This window comes from Cetorhinus maximus, chromosome 14 (assembly GCF_964194155.1).
Source record: "Cetorhinus maximus chromosome 14, sCetMax3.hap1.1, whole genome shotgun sequence".
Lineage (NCBI taxonomy): Eukaryota > Metazoa > Chordata > Chondrichthyes > Lamniformes > Cetorhinidae > Cetorhinus > Cetorhinus maximus.
This window is the reverse complement of record NC_135892.1, coordinates 21,925,241-21,938,272: the sequence shown is the minus strand read 5'-3', so window position 1 is coordinate 21,938,272 and position 13,032 is coordinate 21,925,241. Positions and strand designations below refer to the sequence as shown.

Sequence of the window (13,032 nt, the reverse complement as noted above, 5' to 3'; positions counted from 1 at the left end):
ACGAGAGGCTATGAACTAATTTCTGTCCGTATCTGGAATGCCTGCTGATGTTACATACAGTCACATGCACCTAGTCAGAACAAGCAATTATGGTCACCAAAGGCCTCTCCCCTCCCCCCTGCTTCTTGTATATATTTGGACTGTGTGTAATTATTGTTTCCAATTCTCAGGTTGTGAAGCGACTTCCCAAAACCCGATCTGGGAAAATCCTGAGGCGAGTGTTGAAGAAAATAGCCACCAATGAAACTTCTAATCTGGGTGACCTCAGCACACTAGACGACCCTCAAGTCATCACAGAGATCATTGCAGCCTACAAAAAATATAAAGACCAATAACCAATATTAGGACTTCTTAAATCACAAAGCAGGCCATAATTTGACACACACAGCACCAATTGGTTGCATACTGTTGCCGTTTATTGTTCCTGTATTGCATTTACAAACTAATAATGCTAACTTTGGTTAATAGTATTTTTGAATTTGTCCTAAATGCAGAACTGACTCCTTCCCATCCCTAATTTTTCCCCTTGGCCCTTCTCCAGGAGACACACAATTGCAACTGCATTATAGTGTCTGTTAATATGTTATTATTATTGAGTGTCTGTCAGGTCCCTGATTCCGGTTGTCAGTGTTCAGACCATTTCCACAGTTGAGGTGGGTGATCAGCCAAGTCTATTCCTTGGTCTGAACTGGCCGTCTGCATTCGCACATTCCAGCAGATATTATTCACTGGATAATGATTAGGAAGCCTTGCTGGTTTCTCTTTTTTTAATTCTCATTATAACACAAGATATTGAGTCTACTTATGAGACATGTGCCATTTCCCTCCCAGGGGACGGATAAGTGATCAGACTTGGGATTTTCCTGGCCCTATCTATTTCCATGCCAGATATTGCATTTAGTATCTAAGCTGTTGAAAAGTACTTGAATTCTGTTTAATTCAAAGAAACCCTGTGAATAAATTTCTGATTACTTTTTAAAAAACAAACTTGTACAAGAATTTGTTCTACAAAGAACAACAGCAGTGATTTTCTGCCCTTGCTCTCTCTCAGGCTAGCAGTTTTCTGCTTATTATGGGCTGGCAAGTGCAGAAGTGGTCAGTCCTAACTAATGCTCAAGATTATTGTATTTCAGCAGGTTTCGGTTAAACAGGTGTCTTGATCATATTGGACATCCAGAACTCTATTGCCTGTGTCTTAATTTGCAGCAAGTCCCATTCCCCTATCACCCCTGTGCTCGCTGACCTACATTGGCTGCTTGTTAAGCAATGTCTTGATTTTAAAATTCTCATCTTTGTTTTCAAATCCCACCATGACCTTGCCGCTCTCTATCTCAGTAATCTCCTGCAGCCTCACAACCCTCTGAGATATCTGTGCTCTTCTAATTCTCACCTCTTGTACATTCCCAATTATAATTGCCTCACCATTGGTGACTGAACCTTCAGTTGACTGGCCCTAAGCTCTGAAATACCCTTCCTACATCTCTCCCTCTTTCTCTACCTTGCTTTCCTCCTTTAAGATACTCTTTAAAACATACTTCTTTGACCAACTTTTGCTCATCTGTCCTAATACCTGTTTCTGTAGTTTGGTGTCATAATTTGTTTTCTCACACTCCTCTGAAGCACCTTGGAATGTTTCAATACCTTCAAGATGCTATATAAATGTAAGTTGTTGTTGTTGCATTACTGTGTGGAGGGCTGACCTTGTTCTTTTTAGAGTTACCAACCATCCTGGTTTGTTCTGGAGCATCCGAGAATTAAAGATTAATCTCCCAGGCACTGCTGTGAGCAACCCAAGATATAAATCATTAGTGTATTTTCTTCCCCCATTTCTCTCCAGCCAGACCCTCAAACAGTAGAGCTACGGCACACTCAGAATGCAAAACAATATAGGTACCTGCACGCTCTGACCTGGTAAAACCAGGTGAGAAAGAGAGCGGTTTCTGAATGGTAGAGGAATGTGGATGTGGTAGCCACCGTTATGGGCCGATGCCATGAGAATTGATATATGTCATGAGGGACATTGCTTACAGGGGCATGAGAGAAGGGGAAATTTATGTTGGTGAACTCTTTGGCTTGTCGACATATCTGTGACATATGTTGTCGCCCCACCACCACTGGTGCTATGAAAATCTCTTCCGGTTATTCAAACACTGGCAGTGATATTTTTGGAGGTGTCAGGGCCCCGCTGCAGAGGTCGAAATCTCGCTTTGGCAGGAGGTGGGAACCCCAGGGCCGCATTTTATAAGAGGCAGCCCCAGCAGTGGCCACCAATCCCAGTGGCACGGCTGAGGCTGCACTTTAGGACGAGACCACATCACCAAGTGCCCTCAAAGTAAGGTAAGTGGGGTCTGGGGGTGCTGGGTCCAGATGGGAGGCTTTGGCCAGGGGTTGGGTAGGTGGTCACTGACAGGGGGAGCAGCCATTGCTGCAGTCAGAGGGCGGAATTTTATGGCCCTGTCGTGGTGGGCATGGGCCCTAAAATGCGGAGAGCCGTTCAAAAGTCCATTTACTTCGCCGGCACCGTAAAATTCCACCCAGAGTCTTTCACGGGCCAATTAGTGCCTTAAATGGAAGGCCCCCTGCCCCGCAGCCTGCTGGGAGGCTACTAGGACTTACCTATCAGTCTCCTCAAAGGGTGAAGGGCCTCCTGGTCGCTGGTAAAATGTCAGCGGTGGTGGGAAGAGGGCCTTTATTGGCCATTTTACATGGCTCAGTTAGGCTCCGGGCAGGCACTGGGGCTCATTTCTAGAGGAATTGAATTTAAAAGCAGAGAAGTTATGTTAAACTTATATTATCTTGGTTAGACCAAGACTGTAGTCACTTGGTAGTACAGAACTTGAGTATTGCAACATGAACGGTTTGACAGCATGTCTCATCTTAAGCAATACTTAAATACTGAATCACTTTCCTGTCACCATATGACTAATCTTGTAACTTCTGTTACAGAGTGAAAGCCTTATTTCTGCCTGCACAAACTGTGCACGTGCACAAAGAAGGTGATGGTGTCATTAAAACTGAAACCAGCAAAATCAGTGCCATAAATACAATGGAGAAATAAATGGTGCAATCAAACTAGAAGATGCCAAAATAAGTCATTTTGTACCAACAAAACCAAAGGGAACCGTGCCAACTAAGTCAGAATGTTAATCAGTGTTTTAAGGCCTCTAGTGTGTTAGCAGGGGCCATTGTGTGTGCTCCTTTCAAGGCCACCCATCTGCCTGAGTGAGAGATCTGGGGGTGAAAGAAAGAAGAGGAATTAGACTATCTGCAAGTTGCTCGTGCCTCATTGCAGGGAGATATCATGCATTTGTGCTTTGCTGGTGTGCTTGCTTGCAAGAATGGGGAAATTAGAGGATGTCCGGGAAGTGCTCCCCCTATTGTTGTGGTGCCAATAGATGCAGCCTTCCAAATTAAAAGGTTATAGAGGCACTAAAGAAGGTGCAAAAAAAGATTTACATGGATGATATTAGAACTGAGAGGCTACAATGAGCAGGAAAAGACTAAGAGGTGACTGTATAGAGGTCTATAAAAGTATGAAGAGGTTTAATAGGGTAAGCCTAGAGAAGACCTATCTACTTGTATGGATCCAAAACTAGGACCATAAATAAGACAGTCACTAATAAATCAATAAGGAATTCATGAGAAACTTCTTTATTCAACGAATAGTGAAGATGTGGAACTGATTATCACATGGAGTGGTTGAGGTGATTAGCAGAAAGGCGTTTAAGGTCAAGATAAGTATATAAGGGAGAAAGGAATAGAATAGCTGATAGGGTGAGATGAAGTAAGGTGGAAGGAGGCTTGTGTAATGTTTAAGCACTGGCAGAGATGTCATGGGCCAAAAGGCTTGCTCCTGTGCTGTAAATTTTAAGTAATCCATGTTATTCCACATTAGTTTAAAAAACAGTCATTACAGGAAGGAAAATAGAGATGTAAATCTTAATGTGAGAAACTTGCAGTTTACTAGGCTTAGGCTGAAAACTTTGAACTATTTTGCAGTTTAAAAGGATATTTAAATTTATACTTAAAAGGATATTAAAAGGATAAATGTTTATTCCTTTTTTGTTTCTATATCTTTTACATACACTGAGTAGGGTGATAGCTATCAGAGCTCGCACATGAAGCATGTTTACTTGGCTTGGCTAGAATTAGACTACAGTCAGCAAAATCTCTCAACACATGATGGGAAGTAACCTTTTTTTTTGAAGAAAGTGACTTTCTTGTGAGTTGATAGGGACACTGAGCTTATTGGATATGATTAGGACTGGGTGGTGCAGTGGTTTAGTACACTATCTTCAAATCCAGCTCAGGCCAACGGAGGGAAGGACACTCATTGTTTTTGGCAGATGCAGCATTATGTTCCTTTTTTCACAATTGTCTGTTTTTCAGTTCCTAATATTCATTGGAATAAGTTGCTTCTTTTCAACATTTATTGCTGTGTTGTATTGAAGGCCCGTGCAGAAGATGGAAACACAAAATCCTCTTCTGCGTTTGAGATGAGGCCTGTTTTGGACCACTTCACTGTCATGGTAAACTGGGAAATTTTGTTAATGGGTAAAACGACAGAAGATCAGTGGGAGATGTTCAAAAATGAATTTTATGTGCTATAGAACCAGTTTATCCTAAGGGGGAAGAGCTTTATTTGCCAAAAAATAAACAGCCCTATATGACTAAAGAGATAAGAGCCAACATAAAACTAAAGAAAAAACATGCAAAAAAAAGCACAGATCTTGATAGTAAGAGCAAAAAAGACAGATTATGAAAAGAAATTTGCATAGGATATCAAAATTAACACAAAAACTGTTACAATTATATTAGTAAAATGAGGTAGTTGGGAGCATTGTGCGCCCTTTGAAAACTGATATTTTCAATTAACATGAGGAAACGGTGGGCATGTTGAATAATTACTTTGCACCAGTATTTGGAGTAAAGGAAGAGGTTAGCATTCCAGATATGGCAAGGAAACTAAAATTGAATCAGGGACAGGTATCCTCCAAAATTAATTTAAGCAAAACATCTCATGAGAAAATTAATGGCACTAAAGATGGCACAAATTCCCAGGACCAGAGAAATTCCATCCCAGGGTTTTAAAGGAAGGAAATAAGAACATTGTAAATGCCCTAACTAAAATCCTCTCTTTTTTAAAGTTTCAGGAACCGTTCCTTTAAATTGGAACATTGCACATGCCACTCTGCTATTTAAAAAGGTGAGAGAGGGAAACCTGGTAATTATAGACCAGTAAGCCAAACATCTGTTGTCAGGAAACTACTAGAGTCTATAATTAAGGATAAGGTGACTAAACACCTTGAACATTTTTTGTTGATCAGAGAGAGCCAACATGAATTTGTAAAGAGATCATGTCCAATTAATTTGATTGAATTTTTTTGAAGAGGTGACTAAAGTGGTGGACAGGGAAATGTCTATGGATGTTGTATATATGGAATTGCAAGTGGGCATTGATGAAGTCCCTCATAAAAGCTCTGAAGAAGAGTCATGCGGACTCAAAGTGTCAACTCTGTTTCTCTCTCCACAGATGCAGCCAAAACTGCTGAGTTTTTCCAGCAATTTCTGTTTTTAGCTCAAGACTGTTAGCTAAAGTTGAAATCATGGAATTAAAGGAAAATTATTGACCTGCTTAAGACATTTGCAAAGTGGCAGAAGTAGGGATAATGGGCAGGTTCTCGAATTGGCAGGATGTGACTTGTAGTGTTCTGCAGGGATCTGTGTTGGTGACTCAACCATTCACCGTATTTATTAATAATTAAATGGTAGGATAGAAAGCCACATATCCAAATCACCGATTACACAAAGATATGTGGCATAGTAAGCAGTGTAGATGGAAGCATAGAATTACAATGAGATATTAATAGATTAAGCTGAATGGCAAAACTGTGGCAAATGTAAGGTCATTCACTTTGGACCTAAAACGGATGGAACAAAGTACTTTCTAAATGGTGAAAAGCTAGAGATAGTGGAGGTCCAAAGAGACTTGGGTGTCCAGGTATGTAGATCATTAAGATTTCATGAACAGGCACAGAAAATAATCAAATATATTTAAACAACTAGAATACAAGGGGTAGAAATTATGCTACACCTCTTGCTAGAACACACATCGAGTGCTGTGAGCAGTTCTAGGTACCACACTTTGACAGTGGAGAGAGTGCAGCTTATATTTACCAGAATGATACCTGGACTCCAAGGGTTGAGGAGAGATTACCCAAATTAGCTTTGTATTCCCCGCAATTTAGAAGATGAAGAAAGAGGGATTTAATTGAAGTTTTCAAGTTATTAAGGGGAACAGATAGGATACATGGAAAGAAACTATTTCTGCTAGTTGAGAAGTCTAGCACTAGGGGGCATAGTCTAAAAATTAGAGCCAGTCCTTTCAGGAGTGAAATTAGGAAGGCTGCATCTATTGACACTTCAACACTAGGGGGTGCACTTCCCACACATCCTGTTATTTCCCCATTCTTGCAAGCAAACACCAGCAAAGCACAAATGCATTATATTTCCCTGCAATGAGGCGAGACGACCTTGCAGGCAGTCAAATCCATCTTCTGATTCTAGAGTTAACCTCCAGAGCTTTCACTCCGACAGATACCTGGGTGGCCTTGGAGAGGACACACAATGCACTGCTATGCCAGATAGGGTGACCAGACATCCCGGTTTTGTCAAGGCAGTTTGGGTTTTCACTAAGTGTTCCGGTGTCCAACAGTTTTCTCTGGATTGCTCAAATGTCCTGTTTTCAGTTCCCGAGTCCCTTCCCCTTTTACTCACTGATGCTCAGTTTGGGTTCTGCCAGGGCTGCTCAGCTCCTGACCTCTTTACAAATTTGTTCATATTCAAACATGGACAAAAGAGCTGAATTCAAGAGGTGAGGTGAGAGTGACTGCCCTTGACATCAAGACAGCATTGAACCGAGTGTAGCATCACAGAGCCCTGGAAAAACTGGATGGGAATCAGTGGAAAATTCTCTGCTGGTTGGAGTCACACCTAGCACAAAGGAAGATGATTGTGGTTGTTGGAGGTCAATCATCTCAGTTCCAGGACATGACTGCAGGAGTTCCTCAGGGTAGTGCCCTAGGCCCAACCATCTTCAGCTGCTTCATCAATGACCCTCCCTCCATCATAAGGTCAGAAGTGGGGATGTTCAGCACCACTCGGACACTGAGGCAGTCCATGTCCAAATGTAGCAAGACCTGAACAACATTCAGGCTTGGGCTGAGAAGTGGCAAGTAACATTTGTGCCACACAAGTGGCGGTAATGACCATCTCCAACAAGAGAGAATCCAACCATTTCCCCTTGACATTCAATGGCATTACCATCGCTGAATCCCCCACTATCAACATCTTAGGAGTTATCATTGACCAGAAACTGAACTGGACTAGCCACATAAATACTGTGGCTACAGAGGAGGTCAGAGGCTAGGAATCCTGCAGTGAGTAACTCACTTCCTGACTCCCAAAGCCTGTCCACCATCTATAAGGCACAAGTCAGGGGTGTGATGGAATCCTGTTCACTTGCCTGGATGAGTCTAGCTCCAACAACCTAACCTAACAACCTAAGAAGCTTGACATCATCCAGTACAAAGCAGCTCGCTTGGTTGGCACCTCATCCACCACTATAAACATTCACCCCTCCATCACTGATAAACAATGGCAGCAGTGTGTACCATCTACAAGATGCACTGCAGCAACTCACCAAGGCTCTTTCAGAAGCACCTTCTAAACCCACAACCTCTACCTCCTAGAAGGATAAGGGCAGCAGACGCATGTGAACATCACCATCTGCAATTTCCCCTCCAAGCCATCCACTATCCTGACTTGGAACTATATCACCGTTCCTCCATTGTCACTGGGTCAAAATCCTGGAACTCTCTAACAGCACTGTGGAGGTACCTACACCACATGGTCTGCAACAGTTCAAGAAGGCAGCTCACCACCACCTTCTCAAGAGAAATTAGGGATGGACAATAAATGCTGGCCTAGCCAGCAACACCCAAGTCCCATGAATGAAAAAAAATATAAAACCTGCCCCTCGCGTTCCATTTCTTATCCTTCAGTAGCACATCCACGACAGTTGAACATAACTTTTTTCTAAGAGTAGCTTCCTTTAAATTGTAAATTGTTAAAAAAGCCAGACTGACATCCAGAAATTGACAAATCAGCAGGCCTGTAACAAAAGTCTTCGGCTTCAGATCATGTGAGGGAGCTTCGTCCAATCAGAGAGCTGCGGCAGTTTCAAACCCAGGGAGGTGTTGTTAGTTACCAGGAACAGATGCCAGCTACAGAGAGATACCAGTTCAAACACACAAACACTGGCACCATGAGCCAGGCCCAGTCAGTGGAGAAAGAGGACAGGAGACCAATGCACAAGATGAAATCCTTAGCACCTTCCAGCAGTATGCTAGGGCAGGTGGACAGCAGCAGCCTGTGAGTGAGTAAGAGCCGGGGTGGGAGCGGTAGCCAATTCTGAGCATAGAGGCTGCGGTAAAGGCCTGTACAAGGCTGCACTGCCCTTCGATAAAAACAAAAAACTGCAGATGCTGGAAATCCAAAACAAAAAATAAAAAATACCTGGAAAAACTCAGCAGGTCTAGCAGCATCGGTGGAGAAGAGTACAGTTGACGTTTCGAGTCCTCATGACCCTTCAACAGAACTGAACTGAACAGAAGTTCTGTTGAAGGGTCATGAAGACTCGAAACGTCAACTGTACTCTTCTCTGCCGATGCTGCCAGACCTGCTGAGTTTTTCCAGGTATTTTTTATTTTTTGTTTTGCACTGCCCTTCACTGATTCCTCTCCACCCCCTTTGCAACCCCCACCCTCTCACTTTAAATGCAATTACATTAATACCGATCTCATGATATAACTGCACCCTAAAATTATAATACCAAAAATCAGCTAAACGTAATGCAAGCATTAACAGTTATGTCAGTCTGGTCGCAAGCTTTTCCCTGTTTTGATTATTACGTGACTATTTATGCCAATCGAGCTGTCATCACATGACCTCCTACCTTCAACTGCCCCTCCCCAGACTCCTGCCATTGGTTGCCCAACATGTCAAACATCACAGAGCCCACCTTACCAAGGCTTTTCGAGCTGCCCAGTTATGAATTCTGATAATCTGATCATCCTAGAGGCCTTCAGATAAGTGAATTAGGAAGTGCTTCTACACACAAAAGGTATTAGAAGTTTGGAACTCTCTTCCACAAACAGCAATTGATGCGAAATCGATTGTTAACTTTAAATCTGAGATTGGTAGAATGTTGTTAACCAAAGGTATTGAGGGATATGGGATAAAGGTACATGGAGTTAGGTCACAAATCAACCATGATCTCGTTAAATAGTGAAACAAGCTCGAGAGGCTAAATGGTGTACTCCTGTTCATATGTTCTTATCTTCCTAGGGTGCTGCAGAAAAAGATTTACTTTAAATCCAATCCATGCAGCATGTGACTTGAGAGCACCTGATGGTGACAGGGCACAGAGTATTAAAGTGTTCACACATCCTTTCCTTTAAGAAAGGAGCTTTAAGAAATAACTTGCCTTAGGACCTCACAAAGTAATCACAGGACATCACAAAGTGCTTTACAGCCTATGAAGTACTTTTGAAGTCACTGTTGTAATTTGGAAAAATGTGGCAGTCAATTTGTGCTCAGGAAACTCCCTTGCTTTCCTTTTAAATAGTGCCATCGGAACAGTGTAGAGGGAGATAAAATCTATATCTGTTGATGAAAATTCCCACCTCAATTCATTCATTTCCAGGAGATATGGTGAAACTCATTGCCACCACCGATCTTCCCTTTCTCCTTTAAGTGTTACCTTGGCTCAATAGCTAGAACTCTCAACCCCAAGTCAAAAGGTTGTGGGTTCAATTCCTGCTCAAAGACTTGAGCACAAAATCTAAGCTGATATTCCAATGCAAATACCCAGGGAGTGCTCCACTGTTGGAGGTGTGTCTTTTAGATGTGAAGTTTAAGTGAGGCCACTTTCAGGTGGAAATAAAAGATCCCATGGTACGAGTCAAAAAAAGAGCAGGATGGTTCTCCCTGTTATCCTGGCCAATATTTGTTTCCCAACCAACACTTGAAACAGATGGCAAAAACAAAATATCGAATATCTGAAATAGAAACAGAAAATGTTGGAAACATTCAGCAGGTCAGGCAACATTTGTGGAGAGAGAAAAACAGTTAACATTTCTAAAACAAATTAGCTGATCATTTTTGTTTTGCTGTTTCTTTGAGACTGCTGTGTGTATATGGGTCACACTCCACCCTGCTCTCATGCCCACATGTCCGTCCTTGGCCTGCTGCATTGTTCCAGTGAAGTTCAACGCAAACTGGAGGAACAGCACCTCATCTTCCGACTAGGCACTTTACAGTCTTCCGAACTGAATATTGAGTTCAACAATTTTAGGTCATGAACTCTCTCCTCCATCCCCAACCCCTTTTTTTCCCAATAATTTATATAGTTTTTTTCCCCACCTATTTCTATTATTTTTAAATGTATTTCCATCCATTGTTTTATCTCTACTTTTTAGCCTATTTTGATCCCTTCCCTTCACCCCACCCCACCCCCACTAGGGCTATCTGCACCTTGCTTGTCTTGCTTTCTAACCTTAATTAGCACATTCCTTAGGTAATATCACCACCTTCAACACCTCTTTGTCCTTTTGTCTATGACATCTTTTGGCTATCTCCACCTATCACTGGCCCTCTATCCAGCTCTACTTGTCCCACCCCCCTTAAACCAGCTTATATTTCACCTCTTTTCTATTTTTACTTAGTTCTGTTGAAGAGTCATACGGACTCGAAACATTAACTGTGTTCCTCTCCACAGATGCTGCCAGACCTGCTGAGTTTTTCCAGGTATTTTTATTTTTGTTTTGGATTTCCAGCATCCACAGTTTTTTGCTTTTATCGTGTGTATATGGGTGTTTATTTCATTTAGTTATTTATGTTTATTTATGTTGTGTTTCCCTACATAATAACAGTGAATACATTTCAAAAATTGATGCTATATAAATGCAATTCTTTCTTTTATTGCTCAATAATAGGAATAATGTATTTAATGTGCAAAAATGACAGTTTTCAACTTCAAATTCCATAATACAGCTCAAAATAAACACCCTTTTATCATTCAGACCTGCAAATTGGAATTTATAATTGTATTAACTCATAAGCAAAGTGTAGCGAAAATATCAATTAGTTAGAGGTAAACTCTCCATTAATAGGGCAGGAACAGGTGAGCTTTTAAGAATATTAGTATAATTTTACATTGCTTTTGTTTATAGTTGAGACAAAACTATAATATGGAAAGGATGGGTGGAATTTTCCATTCTGGAGACTAAGTGCGCTGGCGCTGGGGAAGTCGGCATGACTCCTGCTGGGTGGCTTGTCGCGGTAGATCATCCAAGTTTTAGCTCATTATTTATACATAAACGAGCAGCTCGTCAAATCTCGTGGTAGGGTGAGCTAGGATTCGTCCTCCCTGTCATTACCTCATGGGGTTGAAGGTCCGACTGCCATATTTAAACTGCACTCAGACACACATTCATTCTCTGCAGCCCAGGACTTGTTGCAGCAAGTGATGCCCCTGGGAAGAAACAAGCCCTCTGACTCTCAAATTCAGTCTGGAGAGACTCCTCCAGGAAGTTCAGGACTGGCAGGAGGCCCTCTACTCTCATGATGGAAACCAGCAGTCCACCAACCTCACCACGCAGGTTTGGGAGGAGGTCACCAGGGAGGTCAGCGCCGGTGGACCTCAGGAGAGGATCGCCCTGCAGTGCAGGAAGACGATGAATGATCTCATCTGCTCCATCAGGGTAAGGCATCCTTTTCCTCAATCTCAACTCACACTCTCATAAGGCCATCAGGCATTCACAGGGTTATAGTCAACTGGGATCTCACACACTATCAGCACAAGGGACATAGGAAAGTTGTGGTGCAGAAAGAGGCCATTCAGCCTATCGTGTTTGCGCCAGCCAAAGAGGAAAAAGAAACTAGCCGCTCATTTTAATGCTGACGTCCAGCATACCAATTGCCTTCCCAATTATTTGCTGTACTGGGATGCTAACTCTTTGTGTGCCTTATATGAGTACACCTAAGTGCCTCTGAACATCAACTTTTACAAGTTCAATGCTGATTCTCTCACACACACTGATTCTCTCACACATACTTCAATATCATAATCTCCTGTGACATCCTGCACAAGTCACATCTTCAGCCCTTACTGGGGACCACTCACCGCACACAGCTGGCATGCATGCTTATGATCTGTTCTTGCATCCGTGCTGCTCATAGTCTATCCATCTGTCTTTATGCAGGACAAGATCGCCCACTACAAGAGGGAGAGATCCCAGCTGGAGGAGGATGCCAGAGTTGAAGCACTCACCTCCTTCGAGGAGCTGGCTGGTGAGGACAGGGACCATTCCTGCACTGAAAGTGAGATCGGCATCTCCCAAGAAGCCAGTGAGGGTCCACCCACCTGCGGACACTGAGTGCTCTTTAATGTAGGTGATTGTCTAGCCAATCACTAATTATCTCTTCTCTCTATTATAGCCACCAGCAAGAAAAAGTGGAGGGACACTGCCAGCCAGCCCATAAACCCCACCACTAGAGCACCTTGGATGAGAAAGCTGAGGAAGCATCCGAAGAAGACCCGTCAATACGTTAACCTGCACCCTCCACCAGCACAGAGGCACACACCTCGGTGGGTCCGAGTTCTAGAGCAGGCTTGGGGTCACCAACTGATAAGCACAGCACAGAAACGGCTCCATAGCAGGTGGAGGCACTGACAGCCAAGTTCTCCGACACTCGGAGGACTGCTGGAGGCCAGGTCCCTGCCAAGTCCGACTCCAATGATGAGCCTCTGGAATCGGCACTCAGGGAGATGTTGGAGTTCCAAAGACAGGCAGAGGCATGGCAGGCAGGGTTGTCCGAGGCTGTCAGCAGATTAGAACGGAGGATGGGGGAGTCCATCCATGCTCTGTCTGATGTCATGACTCTGGCATGTGAGTGCATCAAGGTCAC

At 42.9% G+C, this 13,032-nt stretch overlaps 1 protein-coding gene across 4 annotated transcripts in view; it reads left to right on the top strand.

The window, feature by feature from the left end:
• Positions 1 to 1,776, top strand: part of acss1 (acyl-CoA synthetase short chain family member 1) — a 75,136-nt gene extending 73,360 nt beyond the window's left edge. For 3 of the 4 annotated variants that reach the window (XR_013578655.1, XM_078556639.1, XM_078556638.1), the window contains exon 14: positions 171 to 1,776. Coding sequence is in view for 2 of the 4 variants with exons in the window: in XM_078556639.1 (XP_078412765.1) it covers positions 171 to 335 (165 nt within the window). In the remaining 2 variants the exon portion in view is untranslated. The remainder of the gene's footprint in view (positions 1 to 170) is intronic. The other variant, XR_013578656.1, reaches the window with a different exon arrangement.
• Positions 1,777 to 13,032: the final 11,256 nt, after the last annotated feature.